Raw genomic sequence first — 17937 nt, 5'->3', positions numbered from 1 at the left:
TATTATGTGCACATGCAAACATACACACCCAAACACACACACACACACACCACAGACCAGCAGCTCAAACAGTAAACTGCTTGCTGCATCACAACGTGGCGCTTTCAAGGACAGAGCAATTGGGATGAAGGCTAACACACGCACACAATCACTGAAATACATGTAACCAGTCAAGGACAGGGCCAGAACGCTCTCCTCACGTAACGAGGCAGAGAAGGTCGTTCAGTAATACAGAAGAGGGCACAGCCCGCCCTTTCAAGGACGAGGCAGAGCAAAGTGTACAATTGCTGTGAATCAGTGATGTCTGTTTTGAAAACCCTGAGGCGGCTGTAATTCCTCTCCTCAGTGCTGTAGTTATGCTGCAATGGCAGCGATAGCGGAGAATCCGTGACTTCAACAAGCTATTCTCCTGAGGCCAGCGAGGCTAACGCTGATACACTTCATTTCCAAACAGTCTGCGAGTCCTGTTGTACAACATGCCTTGCCGAAGTAAGGGCAATGTACGTATGTTATCTGTAACATTCTGTGTTTGTGTGTGTGTGTGTGTGTGTGTGTGTGTGTGTGTGTGTGTGTGTGCGCAGCTCCAGAACCAGGACTCGGTGCGAACCCTGCTGAAGCGGACGGAAGCGGAGCTGAACGTGCGCGTGGCCGACGCCCTGAGGAAGCAGGAGGATCCTCTGCAGAGACAGCGCCTCCTGGTGGAGGAGGAGAGACTCAAGTACCTCAACGAGGAGGAGCTCATCATCCAGCAGCTCCAGTCAGTGACAGTACAAGACTTTGAGTGACTGATTTATTTAAGCAGTAGGGTCTGAGAGGCTTTTTTCATTTTTAATCAATAATAATTAAATCTGATTTTTCTGCCAAGCAATACAGTTCTTCAGCTGTACCAGTATGAGAGGTGATTTTTTTTGTCAGTGTATTGATATTTAAACAGACAGTTATGTGGTTAAAGGTGTGTGTTTATCAGGTATTTTACAACGGCTTCAAACGTGACTCACAACATATATCCGTTTTATAATTAGCTGACTTGCCGGCCGATGCAGTGATAGACTGAGATTATAATTGTAATTAGGCCCGGCATAGAGCAAGATACTTATTAAGATCTGAAGTATGAGATGGTCCAGCAACTAATTGAAGTGACTGCAAAAGCAGAGAGTTACCTGGAGATTTAATGATTAGATAACTTGCCTCAGTTTCATAAGTGGAAATGTTCACTGTGGCAGTACTTCCGAAATTGAACTACATTTGAGTGGCATTTTTATTGTAGGCTTAATTGGTTGGCTTGTTAGATGATCTCTCCTAATCGATGTCTGTTATTCGCCGTTGCTAATAGCCATTTTATTTCAGTTAATTATTCATAGAACTTTGATTCAGCACATGACTTGAGGCAGATTTATTTGACGTTTAGTTTGTCTTTCATTTGGAGGTCTCGCTCATTCTGTGTGTGTATGCACGTTTGTGTGTGTCGCACACACACACACCCTCACACACACACACACACACACACACACCACATTCAGGTTTGAGCAAACTAGCATTTGTATAAATTTGCTGTACTGTTTTAGTTCCTGTGGATGTGTCATGCACTGATTTTAAAATCCCACTTTCTACTGCATGCAACATTGAAATATCCCTCCATGACTGCAGGTCCTCGACAGGATTTCTTTGCAAAGTTAAATTTTTGTTCTCTTTACAACTGTCCAGAATTCACAATTTAGTGATCTAGCTGCCAGTTAATTGAGCATTGAATAATTCTGAGAGAAATATTCAGTAAAATCTGTAGTGTAGCACAGGAATCTGTGGTGTTTAGCCTTCTGTCTGTTCCATCTCAGTGACCTGGAGAAGTCGGTGGAGGAGATCCAGAAGGAGTCGTCTGTCAACCACAAGCTGGTGACGGTGCAGGAGCTGGAGGAGAAGGCCACCGTTCTGAGGAAGCTGGGAGAAACACTCACCGAGCTGAAAAGTGAGTCACGCTTACTCACACGTGTAGAGTATGCATAGGCACAAACATATACACGCACCCCCCCACCCCCCACCCCCCCACCCCACACACACACACACCAACACACACAGTCTTTTACGTCTTATGCACTAATTACTCACCAAGGCACTGATTATCTGTCAGTCACTTGCAGCCAGTTTGTTAAACATTTAATCAGTTTCAAATTGCTCAAAAACTCAATGTCTCACTGTGAACCGCCTGAAGTTATTTACAGTACTTCAAAAAATACTTTGAAATGTCGTGTTTGGGCGTCGTGGTTGGCTTCCTGCATCACCCTCTCCTCTCTCCTCCAGATCAGTTCCCCGGCCTGCAGAGTAAGATGCGGGTGGTGCTCAGGGTGGAGGTGGAGGCCGTCAAGTTCCTGAAAGAAGAGCCGCACAGGCTTGATGCCCTATTGAAACGCTGCAAGACCATCACCGACACCCTCGCCACCATGCGCAAGTATGGACCAGAGCAACAGTGCATCAGTGCCTGCATTGCCCTTGTTCAACCTTATTAACGAAAACCAACATGCATATAGCAAGGTTTCCCTCTAAGTATCTGTGAATTGTGATGTGTTGAAAGCAGCAAATTTTAATAACATATCTGGAATCACAAATGACTTGCTTAAACTTACACTTGCTTCCAGGTAGAAACGTTTTTAAATAATTTGATGAATAATGATGGAAATGCATTTGTCCAGTAAATAATGACATAGTGGCATTTGCAGCCAAAGGTTGTAAAATATCAATCCACCACATGCTCCCAGTAATGTGCTGTTGCTCCCATGTATAAGACATATATCATGGTTGTATGGTTAGTTGTTGCATTAGATTATAGCATTTGTTTGTTTTTATCTTCGGACGTGAAATATGGTGAACATTTGCTGACATGGAAGAACAATAACAACTTGCCCAATTATAATCAATTCTTGAAGACTTTCCATTTTTACCTCCACCAAGGAGGTCATGTTTTTGCCTGTTTGTTTGTCTGATTGTCAGCAGCATATCTCAAAAACTTAAGAATAGATTTCCATAAAATTTGGTGGACAGATAGGCCTCGGGCCAAGGAACAACTGATTACACCATCGTCTAGCATTTTTTAGTCATAACTATGAAACTAACGGAGATAGAGACTTGATTCCAGATTCTAAGGGGATGTTTGCAAGCCAAGAAATTAATTTAACTAATTTAAGCGATTTGAATGATGTCTTTTGGTGTAACAGCAAGTTGGAGTATTGTTCAGCGTTGGCGGAGGTTTGCGCTCTCTGAGTTTTCTAACATTCAGCAAGCATGTTTATTCGCTTCAACCCAGCTGATGGAAGCGCACCTAATTTACATTTAGTTTTTGCTTTTCGCGTGACAGCTGGATGGAAACAAAGTGATTAATGAATTGCTTCTCTGTGTGTTATCAGACAAGCGAATGAGGGCGTGTGGAAGAAGCAAGAGGACTTTTCTAATCCTTCAGCCAAGCATGGCGAGGACTTCCGAAAGACCTCGGACTTTGAGATCCCCACCAGCCCTCCGCTCACCATCAACGACCTGGGTGGAGGCAACAGCCTGTCCAACTGGAGCCCCCACTCCAGCCACAGTCACAGTCACAGCCACAGCCACAGCCACAGTCACAGCCACAGCCATGGCCATGGGAACCCCTCTGGTCCTCACAGGGACAATCACCCTCCTGTCCCCCACAAGGGCAGAGCCCTGGAGGAGCTGGAGCGCCGCGCCGCCGCTGACAAAGTGTCGTCAGTGGAGGTCCGCCTGGTAAGAAACATTTAACTCTCTTTACACCACCTACATGGTCTGAAACCTTTTGTACGGCACCATTCTCATGTAGCAAATCATATGACAACGTACATATAATGTACATACAATACCACATCACTATACCATTACAGTGACCGTGTGTTTATAAAGTGTCTAGACCCGTCTCTCCTCTCTCCAGGCAGCAGAGCGGGACTGGGAGGAGAAGCGGGCCAGTCTGACTCAGTACAGCGCCCAGGACATCAACCGGCTGCTGGAGGAGACCCAGGCCGAGCTAATGAAGGCCATCCCAGACCTGGACTTTGCTGCCAAGCAAATCAAGCCCTCGTCCAACACACCGTCCTCCCAGAACCCCCAGAGCGGAGCGGGGACCCCGGAGCACCGCCCCAACAAACCCCAGCACAAGCTGTCTGGGAAAGAGACTGGATCCAGGCGTGGCTCCGGTAAGACCGAGAGTTCAGTGCTTCAGTACACATGTTTTATCATTGTATTCTAAAACGGATAGTTCTGGTCCTCATTTCTGATTGGCTGAGACCAAAATGTCAGCTTTTCAGAATAACTGCCTTGTTTTCAGCTTGACCACCATGTTTGAGTTTGTCTTAACCCAAGAACATGCAATCCTTTAACTTGATTTAAAACATGCAAATCATCAAAATTTTGCGTGTTTTGTTTGCACATGGCAATAGTGATATTATCGATTTAAAAATAAAGGATTTATTGGAACATTTGTGGTCTTTCTACTACAGTTTTGTAAAAGCAATGAGTGACTCACCGCAGTTTTTTACAGAGATTTTCAATCAGCTAAGTGGGTTATGAACACTCCGCTTCACGTTGTGCCTAACAACGCCTCTTAGCTGTTCTAAGATCACTGTAAAGCTTAATGCTTAATTATTACTCCTTTGTTCAAATGACCCAATTTACTTCCTTTTCCAGATGAGCTGACGGTGGCCCGGTATCGCACCGAGAAGCCCTCCAAGTCTCCCCCTCCTCCGCCACCTCGACGCAGTTTCCCATCATCTCCAGGCTTGACCACCCGCAGCGGAGAGACCCTCATCCCCGGCAAGAGTATAAAGGTGACCATACATTTTCTCGTATGTAGCACGATACATTTTTTCTGCTACCATATACCATCTTTCTTAAATAACCACCTTCATCCCTGTGTTTATGCTTGTAGAAGTCCGAGTCTGAAGAGACAGAGGGCCAGAAGCCTCATGTGAAGCTGAGGAGGGCCGTATCTGAAAATCCTCGTCCTGCATCTACACCCCCCACCCTGGCCTCTGGGGACAAGGAGGAGGGAGAGGAGGAGAAAATTGCTGCCGAACTGGAGGTACGACCTACTACAAACTCAAACAAGTGTTGTGCATTATGTTGATTATATCCTTCCAAGGCAGGTGTTCAGCGAGTGGGAAAACTGTATCATTTTTATTATTTATGGTATCTTCACAACCTGCCGCTGGCTTTTGCAAGCACGCACACACACACACACACACACGCACACGAGTTATGCTCACCATCGTTACCACATGTTCAAGCAGCAGGTGCCATATGTCCCCATGCCCCTGGCACTGGGAGAGCCCAGAGATCACACACAGCTCAGTCACACACATCATCACCCAGCGCTCACAGATCACGGCCAGACAGATGGACCCTGATGGCTGCTTGGGCTGCGTTTGAGACGGCCTGCCTGAAATTTGATGGAAAACAGAGTCATCCAAAACACAGTTTGGCTGTCTCTCAGTTTGTTCAACGCAACTCTGATTATTCCATCACTGTGATCCTGTTTTTTAATCCCCCTTGTCCCTCCCCAGCTGTTTGAGAGAGCCCCTCTCAGGCTCGCTCTGCCCCCTCCCCTTTCCCTGCCTGGTAGCCCTCGCAGCAGGAGCAGCGTGCCCCCCTGCAGCCTGGCCCTGTGGCCCTCTGAGGCCCCAGGCACCAAGGTAACACGCTGGCTGACCCAGCCTGCTGTGGATTGCTGCCCTCTCAGGCCACTGTCCCGCTCCTCCTTAACACCCCTCTACAGCACACCTGCCACCACCCGCTCCTCAGCCTCCAGCCACATTGACACACATACTCCTCTCCTCACCCTGAAAATAACCCACAGCACACTCCACAGTACAAACAACAGTGTCTCCCTTCTGCAGACATTATTGCTCACCAATGTCTCTCTTTGTTGTTGTTGATGTGCATGCATGCTGTGTTTACGGACTCCCAACCAAAAAGATATAAAACACACCATGAAATTCGAAAAAAAACAAGGTCTCATTTTCACATACTGCTGTTATCACCATCGTAACAACCGCATCATTACTTTGTTGTTTAGACTGGTTTGGAGATGGAGTTGTACAACCATATGACAATGTAATTATTTGATAGCGCTGTTACTATTGTTATCATTTTCACACACACAACATGAACATGAACACTTTTGCCTCAGGAAACACAACTGAAACCTTTCTCCCAGCCATCCTTCGCACACAGGTGTTACACTTGGAACACAAACTCACTCAGATTATTTTGAGTTCCTTTGTTCATATGCATCAATCCTTCACAAACACACAAACACATGAATTCTGTGTGAGTGTTTGTCTGCAGTGGGTTTGCAGTTGATAGTGCAGTGATGTGTGTGTGTGTGTGTGTGTGTTAGCATGTGTGACCAGCTATTGAAACCTTACACACTGTATCAATCAGTTGTCCAGCTGTGCTTTACTCGACTGCTCTGGCCTTGAGAGGGAGCAGCACAGAGCGGGCCACACAGCCAGCACTCTGGCATCACATGCAACGGTAAGAGGCCGACACACTTTTACACAGTGCTACGTAATTGACGTTAAAGTCAATATTGATACAGTACATGCTGAAAAACATCAGCATGTATGTCACTAAATCTTTTTTTTCAGTGGTGCTTGTTTATCTCTTCATGCAGTAATCAGTCTCACACAGGCGGTTGTTGGAGTGTGCCGAAGCTATGACCAATTGAATGTGTTTGAATTTAAATTTCAAGCCCTCTCCTCGTGTTACAGGCCAGGCGTGCGTCTCTCCCTCCCGTCCCCCACATCGTGTTGACTGAGTGTTTGCCAGCTTCACCCGCTCCCTCAGAGGATCCTGTCAGAGATTTAGCAAAGGGCCCCACAGAAGAGAACCCAACACAAGATTGGACCGGTCATCCCACGGTCTCCCAGAGTCAAGTCTCCAAGGAGAGGGATCCGGTTAGACTGTCCCGGAGAAGCCCTCCTCAGTGCGAGCTAAGGGTCCAGCGCTGTTTTGAGGAGGACACGCAGTGGAGAGAGGAGCTGGCCCTGGTGTTGACTGAGTTGGAGGTGAGGGTCGTGTCTCCCATGGAGGCCCAAGAGCTCAGCAGGATGGGAGGAGAGGTTCTGCAGACTCTGATCATCCCACCGCAGACTGAGGAACCCTCTGAGGTGCAGCTGAGCGACCGGCCTCTCCTGGTGCTCTTCAGGGAGGGAGTGACAGTCACAGAGGCCTACAGGCTGCTGCACTCACTTCTGGAGTCCAAGCCGGTGCCCAAACCCAGGGCAGGATCCTCCACCAGCAGCTGCAGCCCCGGGGGGCCCAGGATCTCTCTCCACCCCAGCCAGCAGCTCTCTCTGGTGGAAGCTCTGAGGAGAGGAATAGAGACGGGGGACAGGACATTAACACTTCAGTGCCACCCTGAATTTGAGATTATTCCTGAGGTCCAGTACCGCAAAGTAGACACTGTTCCTGAACCCAATGGGTCAGCTAGCTCCTGGAAGAGGGGAGAGGATATCCGGAGAAGCACCTACAGGAGGCTGGACAGCCTTGAGGAGACCATCCGCGAGCTGGAGAACACCCTGATGGAGATCGGTGGCCATCCCGCCACAGAGGACGTCTTCTCTGAGGAAACCTCCAAAAGCACACCTGTACAGATGAGTAGCGCTCCGGCCTCAGAGACCAAGAAGCCACCAGTCCCACCCAAGCCGTCCTCTTTCATCCCTCCATCGATCCAGGTTCATTACTTACACCCGCTGTGTAGATTCCTCTTCTCAAAGGGCATGCTCTTATTTTCTTTCTTTACCTCTTCTCTGGGTGACTCAGTATTGGAATTTCACTTTCAAGCGAGCGTAATGTTCTGATGTCTGCTCCCTGATGAATTGGCATCTAATTGTATTTCAAATTGAAACTGTGTATCACCTATTAAACTGTATTGAAGGGGACAGACAACAGACTCCGTCCCTACTTATCTGTTCTGTGATTAGTGCTGGAGCTGCTCTCCTGCTGGGCCCAGTGTTGTTAATTGTCTTTTCATCGACCTGTCCTGGCATCTGTCTTCTCTCTGTAAATCTGGTCAATTTCACTCCTTGTTACAATAAACAGATAATAAAAAATACATAATACAAACGCTCTAATTTCTTCACCTTTTCTTTCTCTTCTCTTTACTTCTCAGCTTTACCAGGTTTTTTGCCTTCTTGTCTGTTCTGCACTTTTTCCTCCCTGAAATCATTTGCCTTTTCATTGAAAACTGACTACAATGTCAATCTGTATTTGAAAGAGACTTACGGCGATATTCCACTCTGGTGTAACATTTTCATTTTTTAATACACTTGCCTAGTGTCACATCATAATTGCATACACGCTAAATTACCTGGTGAAATCGTGATCCCAGAACGCCAGAGAGAAATATCATTCGAGTCAATCCAATTAACTTGGTCTACGTCTTAGAGGTAGGATTGTCAGACCGCTAAGAGGAAAACAAAAGTTAGGAAGCAATATCATGACTGATATGGGACCCAGTATTGGTATTTGACTGCTCAGGAACTCCCATGAGGACAGGATTATTGAAAACCACCTCACCAAAGTGAAATATTACTTTTAATATACCTTGTTATTATCCAAGGATCATGTAATGAACTGTATTACCAGACATTGCAAGTAGCCAGATTTATTTATTTTTCAGCTCACCTCCAGCTGACCTCGGGGTAATGATGCCTCAAAGCGCGCATAAAACGCAACAAAGATTAGCGATTATCAAAAGCCTTCTTACATTCCTGCGTCAACAACAATTTCAGTGAAGTGTCTTGACAGCTTACAATGAAAAGAAAAGTGTTGCATGTTGCTCTGCGTGTAGCCTCCCACTCAGGGCAGGGCTGCGGTACTTGACAGTCACACTGTCATGGTGAGTTTCAGCACTCTGATGTAGAGCCAGGGAGCGTTTCCCGTGGGCAAGGCAGGGGGATTACAGAGTCTTCACACATTATTTCATCACTCCGACTTCAACCACGTTCATCACTCCAAATATGATCCTATTTCCTACCCTTGTCCTAACTTTGCATAATTTACTGACCAAATTCACGCTGACAAATGATCTACTTTGGAGCCCCATTACAGTTTAGTTCCAATCATTAGACTAGGATGAGGATTTATTCATCAAGCGTCAAGTATATTGTATATTTTATGTCTATATTTCAAAACTCCCCTTCACATTGGGGGATGGGGAGTCGGTGCTGGAGGATGCACAGGCCAGAACACTTCCCAGGCTGTTTTCCACATTGCACATTAGCATATCAATGAAAGACTGGCTATTTGAGGCTATTATAGTTTATGTTTTATCACTTCTCCTCGCAGCTAATGTCCCTGTGTGCAAAAGAGGCACAGTCGGGTGGAAACATGAGTGAATGCGTGTTTGTTTTTGTGCGTATTAGAGGCACTCGACAGAGGCACCCAACAGGAAAGATCATTAAGCGCACTGCCTCGTGGATCCCGCCGTGAAGCTAGGCTACGCAACGTCAGTTTTGATGTTGCATTTCTATATTCTTCTCTTTGTCATCTCTACTGATAGATGGTGAAACTCTGCGGAGTGGATAGTGCAGAATATCAGCAACGAGTGCTGGTCTTAAAAACCTCATTGGTCTCAGGGGACAGACTCGCTTGCTGGAATCAGAGTCTGTATTGAGTTGATGTCTGTCTGATTTATATACTAGAGCCACTGAAGAGGAGAAATGAAATGTATGACATGTCCATGGTGCGATTCACACTTGCTCTCCTCTCTCTCTTTCCCTCTCTCTCCCCATCCGCTCCGCTCTTTTCTGCCTCTCTCTCCTCTTTTCCCATCGACCCACACCTATCTATCCGCACCTCCGTCTTCCCTCTTTCTTCTCCTCTCCCAGGGAGGGAATACTTCCAGCATGGGAAAGGTTCTCCACTCCTCGGCCGCCTCCAGACTGAAGCACCTGCAGCAGAACAGCACAGACAAGAGTAAGAGCGGCAAAAGGGAGGACTTCCTGAAGAGCCAGGGCCAGCAGCAGGTATCATCTTTATCATCACTACCGCCACTCGTCACTCATCACCCGCACCCAGCCCTCTCTTTGCCCCCCCCTACAGCACTTCTTCACCTCCCCATTACACCCCACTCAGAAGATCCCCAGGGTAAAACTATCACACTGCAACACTCCAGTGTCGTACTCTGTCGATAGTTTAAACAGCCAAGGCGGTATAGGATTAGCGGTACAATTATCCAAACAGAGTGTCTGCAGGTCTGGAAAAAAGTCTTCAGATGTCTTAAATTATATTAGCTAAACCCAAAGGCTTAAAACGTTTTGAATATTGTTGAATATAGCATTGTAAGTCTTAAATCAGTTTTATTGCTCTTTAAAAATGTTGAGTTTTTTTTGGTATTTGTTTTTCAGTAAGAAATCAGCCTACTCATGCAGACCTGCGTAAGCCCAGATCTTCATAAATCTTCATTTTTGTTTCAGTTCTGAAATTGGTCTTATATTTCATTGTAACTGGTATTAAAAAGGTCTTAAAAAGTCTTAAATTTAATTCTATGAACCTTCAAGATTCCCTGCTAAAACCTCTTTCCATTCAAGGAACAATATGCATTGTCTGACATGGAGTGGCAGTTGCTGTTGTTTTTCTCCCATACTTTCACAAATTGTGTACCAGGAGATGTAATAGAGTCCCCTGACTATTGATTCTATTTATTTTTTGGGCTTTTATTGGCAAACATTGCAGTGTTTGGAGTAGGATTTGTAGGACTCAACTCAGGGATGCTAGATGGCCTCAGGAGGCTAGGAAATTGAACTGTTGAAGCATGTCAGTCCAGTAAAAGCAAGAGAGAAGTTCTTTTTTTTATTCTCACCCTGTGCACGGGCACGGGGTGGGGGGGGGTGGGGGCTTGATGTCATTGTAATTTGAAAAATAACAGGAGCACTGAAGTGCACCTAAACCTCCGTAGCCCTCGAAGAATTTGACAGGGAGTTCAGAGACAAATTCAGTTCTGAAGATTGCTGAGAAGTGAATGAGTGAGCGAGGGAGGAGAGGATTGGAGAGACGGGGAGAGTAATGAAGCTTAGGTCGCCTCAGAGTGAGAGAAGATTGGAGGAATCTCTTCAGTGGCACCTAATAAGGGGCCCGTTGTGTCACTTGCAATCACTGATTATTCATTATGAAGATTTCTTCAACTCTCCCCGTCTCCCTCTTTCCCCCCCATTTAGTCTTCCACTTTTCCTCCTCTTTATTTCTCTCTTTCCTTCTTCCGCTCTCTGTACCATCCAATTTATGCCTCTGCCTTCTTTCTCCTTCTCGCTCTCTCTCTGTCTCTCACCCTGTGCTGTGGAAGCTGTGGCTTTTCTAGCTTGTCTAATGAAAGCAAAATTAATCCCATTATTTCAGTATGACACTCGGACGCAGCACGCTCACTTTATCCACAAACTGTTCCAAACAATTATCGTAAAAAAGAAGCAGTATATGTGAAAGCGCTATCCTCAGAAGGACAGAAGATATTCAAAACAAACTGTCAGCATGGGCAGTTGGTCCCAAGCCACTTAGGATGGCAACATACCTCAACTGCAAATAGCAAATAACGAAAAGAAATTAAGAACATTAAAGATTCAGTTGAGCTGAACAAAAGAGAATTAACAATCAACTGTGTTGATCTTCACAGTTCCTCTGAACCTAATTTTGTAGCATTGTGAATAAGGGGGTGAGAGGTCAAGTAGTCGATTAGCGGGGAGCTGGGGGAGGTGTCAGTCCGCCCATAAACAGGCAAGGGGAATCTGTTCTGGAAAGCAGATTTCTCAACTGCGCTCATTTTGATGCTCCAGCTCTTTCTGCTGAGTGTCAAAATCGAGTTAAGTGAATATAAATGAAGCCTTAAAAACATCATTCAATGCCTTAAACATCATTCAAAGCATTTCCTAAAAATGCCACTTATGAAACTATTGATCGTTGACCTTACCCGTGGTCTCTTTAGGGAAATCACATAAATACCTTCAAAACTGACCTAAATAAACGAACTGCCGAGCACAAATTGCACTCTAAATGGCTTCATCCTGGGTCTACTTGTAGATTTGTAAACCAATCGAATGTATGGAAGCGGTTGAGACTAGTGTTTATGAAATCTATAAGCTAAAACTAACCTCTGTAACAACCATTCCTGGAACCACAGTGGGGACGGGACCTCTATATAGATCTGCAGCTGAGCAGGGCCAGTGCGGTCACATCAGTCTCAATATGTTTGTTCCATTTCTCAGTGACCAAATGGACACAGGTAAAAACACATGTATTAACATGTAGGAGATGCTCTAAATGTATTATTATTTTTTCGGGATGGTTTTGTGTGTATCTTTTATTTCAAATCTCTCATAAAGCAAACTGGCCTTGTTTATTTTCAGGGGCTAGTAAACACATCTTTGTCTTAAAGCTGTTCAGTAGATACACAATCCCAATATTAAGTTCGAACCCTATTAACCACGCAATGCAACGTAGCATGACATTGTAGAAAATATCAACACGATAATTTCAGCATACTATTCAAACCATAATGAAGCCCAAGTGCTGACGATTTAGCGTTGAGTTGTTGTTTTCCCACAAGTTGTTAATTTTGACAGCACTCATGTGAAGAACATTGTGGGCAGGATTATCTGATGTGTACTCAGTCAAACTTAGGAAACATCCTGACATTTCAGTGTACAGACGGGAGAAAAATCTGTCTACTAAATCGTTTTAAGTTCAGCATAATGAAACAGCTGAGCATGGACTGTGCCGTTCTCAAAAACACGCTGATTATCTGCATCTCATCTCATCAAATTGTAAAGGCGGTTGGCTGATTTGCATACAGCCTTTAAGAGCCAATTAAGGACTTTTGCCTACTCAATGTTCACCCCACCCTGTGCTGTTTAACCCATCACTGACACAGGGCCTGTGATCAATCCGAAGAGAAGTCTAATTATAACGACTTAAATAATGTGATGCATTCTGCTACTTTTTCACGACTAAAAACTAACCAGTAACCCGTATTTTTAACTATATATTCATGGGGATTGTGCCATCCAGCATAGCATCTAAATTCCCAGGACCCCCACATCCGAACTGTCAGATGCCTTATGATGCTGTAACCTAATATTTACCCCCCAAAATATTAGAGGTAAGCCTCCATGACATCCTGCACCCTCCAACTCACACCCATTCCACTCTTGACTGATGTTGTTGTTCTGACAATCAGACGTGCCCTCCATGGGTGACCTCTCTGCTTGGGCCACAGCTGAAGGTAAAGTCGTCTCTTCTCTAACCCTCTTCCTGGAAAATAACCCCTAAACGTGACCCCCAAACTCTTGACCCTCTTGCCAGCTCCTGTTGGTGTTTTAGATCATTCTCCTTCTTTTTGTCTCGTGTTTTCCTCTGGCCAAACAATGTCTTCTGAAGAGACTTAAATCACAGGTGCAAAGATGTCACATTCATGTTAATGTTTTGCACCATGCCTGGGCTGCTGGCCGGGTCCAGCTATATGATGTTATCTGTGTGTGTGTTGATTGTGGGTGTTAAGATAAACTGGTCCTTTCTTTAGATGATGCTCTGCGCCATTGTGCTTGGGCTGGCTGTTAGCTAAGCTTTACTCAGACACGTTAGAGCATTCCAGGCATGAGGATCCTTCAAATCAATGTGCTGGATAAGAACAGACAGTTCAAAGCCACAATTTCTCTCCGTTTGCTTTGGCACAGATCAAGGAGGGCATGACAATGTGAATCACTTTCATGCCGCAAAACTCTATTTCCATTTCCCATTTGGCCTCTTATTACTTCTGGCTGTAAAACAGGCTAGTTAAAGGTGCTGGGCATGAGGTGGGGGTTGGGCTTGTGAAGACCTATCCCAGGAGGCTGTCTTTTGGCAGGCGGCTCTGAGTCCGTGAGATGAAGGGAGGCTGCTTTGCCGCACTAACAGACCAGAATAAATGTGTCGGCCAGGCTTGAGAGGACTTCCTCAAGCAGAAGGAACAGCCCCGCTCTCTGGGGACGGTTGGCAGCACAGGCACTGGAACCGCAACAGAGCAGGTTAAAGCCTCCCAGCAGCCCAGAGTCGACCAGCACACACCTGCTCTCCTACCATACAGAGCTAAATCCTGTAATCCCCTCACAAATGCCTTTAAAAACTTGCAGGGCCACAGCAAAAACTTTACTCCTGTTGCCTATTTATAAAACTGCAATCGAGAGCTTTCACAAGATGTAAACTCTTCAACTCTTGTGTATATTGAAAATTTGTTTTATTTGGATTAGAGTTGGAAGTGTATTTGGGATTTTTTTGTATTTATTTATCCAGGCTTGGTTCCTTGAATAACTATGTGACTTGAAGAAGGTTATATCATTCCTGACCATGGCAGAGTCACACATGATTGTGACAAAAATGTGGTCACAACATAACAGATTCTCACTCTTGTCTCGCCCTGTCATCACTCCGGAGCGTTTTGTCTGTCTCCTGCCCATACACGTTACTGGGTCTCTCAGCTGCCTTCACCCTGTCTCCAGCCATGAAAGAGAGACAAATACCCGTTGTGAATGTGTTATCCAGAAGTCTCACACTGCTAGAACAGTGCCATCTGCTGACTCACTCCAGCATCACACAGAGAGACAGAAGGCGTGATGCTGTCCATCGGGATATTTTGCATTTTTTAATGAGTGACAATCATTAAAACAAGTGTCAAAATAGAGTGGACAACAACAGTGTAATTTGCATTTTCACTTTTACTGTTGTGCCATATTACAGAAGGTGTGTTTATCAGTGGTTTGGTCATCATGTGTAGATGGCAGTCTGTCTCATGGCTAGCATCACACATGCTGATATCGACCTGAATAACGGTCTCCTGTGTTTGTCTCTTGTTCTCATTTCACCCCTCCCTCACCCCCACACCTCTCACCCCTCCACCCTACTTGTTCTCCCAACACTCGTTCCTGCGGCGCAACCTCACCCACCCTGTCACCCTGTGTGAACCTGTGCCACCCTGCGCCTCCTGGCCTGCCCATCCACCTGCGCCTCTGTGACCCTGCGGCAGTGAGAGACCTGTCCTTGCCTGACCTCCTCAACCTCTTTCTCCTCCTATTCAGCACCACCCGACTACAGAGCTGCACGCATCCATCCACCCCCTTACTTAATAAATCAGCCCCCCGTTCTGTCCCTCTGAGGGTCTTGTTCTTGGACCTTCACTTCTCCAACGATTACTCACACTACGAAGTCTACACTGCTCCCCACTCTGTGTGTGTGTGTGTGTGTGTGTGTGCATGTGTGTGGGTGTATGTGTGCGGGTGTGTGTGTGTGCGTGCATGTGTGTGTTCTGCTAAGTGAATGGGATGGTGCTGCAGGGGACAGTCCCCAGCCACTACCACTACCAACTATAAGACTGTACTCTCTTCTATCATTCTCCCTTTATCCCCTGAACGCCTCTCATCTCTTCACGTTCCTCCCCTCCCCCCCACCCCTCTTCCTGCCCCTCATCTGTCCTGGGACCCTGCTGTACCTGAAGGCCTTGGGGACCAACAGCACCAGTGGCAGTATTGAGCCATACCTCTCTGGCACCAGAGCTGGCAATTTCTCAGGCCGGGTGCCCTCCGGTTCGGCGCCGTTCGCCCCTGGCCTGAGGAAGTATCCCCAGGAGGGGGCGCTGTCCTCCCTGACGGCCTCCTCCAGCCAGGCGAAGGCCCTGCTGGCGAGCCTGTCAGCCTCCAGCCTGAGCGCCGAGGCCCTGCTCCTCTCCTCCACCTTCCGGCATCACCGCCTGCTTCGCGAGCAGCGGGCCTCCTCCCTGCCCCTGCCCAGCGGCCGCTCCTCCTCCACCACTACCGCTGCTACCTCCTCCTCATCCTCCTCCTCCTCTTCGACTTCTCCCACCTCCACCACCCCGACTCCCTCCCCGTCCCCCTCCCCCCCGACCCCCCTGAGCTCCCTCACCCTCTCCTCCCTGGGTCGGAAGCCCGGCGGTCGAAGCCTTGAGAGCTCCGGCCTCAACAGCTACAAGGAGTGTGGCAGCAAGGCTCCGCCTAAGGACCTCTCCGCCCGCAGCTCCCACTGAGGAAGAGGTGGAGGAGGATGATGAGTACAATTCAAGCGCCATCACATGTGAGACGCGAAGAGAAACCAAGCGCAGTGGATTCAAATAGATTATAGAAAAGAGTGGGGTGAGCCACTGAAATTCCAGCATTCTTTTTCATATTTTTTTTCAGGACTTTCTCATTTTTTTAATTTTTTTTTTCTGCCTTTGGCCTCTCCAGTATGCAGAATCATCACATATCCATGGCAAGAACTTCTGTACTGTAAATGGAGTCATAGTCTCCTCCTTGGACACGTTTCCTCCTCTGATCTGGTTTCACGGTTCCTCTGCAGCTCTCCCACACAGTCGTACTGCCAGTTCCCCAAATAGAGAGCGCACAAACGGGCCCCCGCTCCCACCAACAGGCTGGTCTAACCTGATGTGGTCTGGATGGATATAGTGACAGCGCCAGTCTCATATGTACCCTCACCCATCGCATCATTTGCCAAATCTCACTCGATGGGTTGTTAGTGGAGTAGATAAAATATATAGACTGTGACTTATAACATAGAGAATAGAGATGCAATAATCACCAAGTGAGTACAATAATTGTGTGTGTTCAGAATAATATCGCTCTCACTCTTTTACTTGCATCACCTGGCAGAATGTGAGCCCGCCCAGAAAAACAGATTTTAAAAAGTAGATGGAGGTAGCGGTTGTGGTTTCAAGTTGTTCTGTGTTTAAAGGGCATCTGAGGCTTTTCTTGCGTCACCTGTGTCGAACTCTGAACTGGTGCTATATTTTCCTCCCTGTTTGTACACACTGTGTAAAGAGTTTACATGAATGTCCCCATTCCCCGAGCCTTTGACCCTGACTTTGTTGCAACTGTACATTCCACTGTCTAATAATAGGGGGTGAAATGGGTTGAGGTTTAATCGATCACCGGCTTTGTTTTCATCTCACCCTGTTTATATGTTTATATGTGTCCCTACAAAATGGAGTGGTGACGTAGACCATTATGAACAGCTTTCAGAAAAATACGCTCTGATTTGAGAGTCTGCACACACATTTCCTTTTGAATTTGATAATTATAATCACAAAAGCACATTGTAGGAAGCAGTATTATAAGAGCACATCTCTATTTAAAATGCTTTGAAGGGACCAGGAGGGGCAATTATACAAACAAATGAAAAAAAACTGAAAAAACAAAAACATAAATGATGATTCATACACAAATGTAGAATTGCCATACATGTGTAATGAATAGTGAATTATGACAATCAGGATGTACCCACAGCAGCAGCTCACAGGTTGCCCTGGTATTCCAACATCAGAGATCAAAACCCCTCCCAAAGACTCAAGCACACACACTGGTAACACACACACTCTTTCACACATGCCCTTCTAAAGCCAAGCTGTTATGTTAAATTTTTTATGTCACATCTGTTGCACCGCTGATAATGAGCACACTGGTATAAAATGCCACATGGACCAGAGAATGATTTATTGGTTTTCACAATTTCTGGAATCTGATCTACAGAATGATATATCAAGTAGTCTCTTTGGGGAAAAAATGGACGCTATTGCTTTTTTAATGCTGCCTGACTTTAAATTGAATTTGTTGGGAAACAGCTTCCGAAGTTTTCGGCAATTTGCAGGCCTCCTTGTAAAACATAATACCTTCTCTGAAAAAAAACAACAACTTTTCTTATCTTTCACTGCAACGAATTGATTACACACAAAAAGCTGTGACACTGCATTACAGCCGAGTCGATTCTGAATAGTGTTTAGAAGGGAAACAATCCTTACTAAATATCATTTTGTGTATATTCAAAGATCTCACACAGCTTGACCCTTAAGGAGGCAGAGAAGAGAGGATAGAAATATAAAGCAGGCACATTTTCCTCACAAACAATTGACCC

General features: G+C 45.9%; 1 protein-coding gene across 1 annotated transcript; it reads left to right on the top strand.

Moving 5' to 3' along the window:
- The first annotated feature begins 476 nt into the window (after positions 1–476).
- LOC139653584 (sickle tail protein homolog) lies at positions 477–16057 on the top strand. The gene is made up of 12 exons (XM_071530470.1): positions 477–500; positions 582–757; positions 1833–1963; positions 2296–2443; positions 3396–3744; positions 3926–4187; positions 4678–4817; positions 4919–5071; positions 5553–5681; positions 6762–7727; positions 9885–10022; positions 15512–16057. Exons 1-12 carry the CDS (start codon positions 477–479, stop codon positions 16055–16057), a joined length of 3162 nt encoding a protein of 1053 aa, XP_071386571.1.
- The last annotated feature ends 1880 nt before the right edge of the window (positions 16058–17937 follow it).

The sequence above is a fragment of the Centroberyx affinis genome, unplaced genomic scaffold (genome assembly GCF_046629955.1).
Source record: "Centroberyx affinis isolate AG114_WGS23_722 - 3 ecotype Tasmania unplaced genomic scaffold, CSIRO-AGI_Caff_v1 ptg001929l_1, whole genome shotgun sequence".
Taxonomy (NCBI): domain Eukaryota; kingdom Metazoa; phylum Chordata; class Actinopteri; order Beryciformes; family Berycidae; genus Centroberyx; species Centroberyx affinis.
The sequence above is the reverse complement of the archived record's forward strand: the minus strand, read 5'-3'. Positions and strand labels throughout refer to the sequence as shown.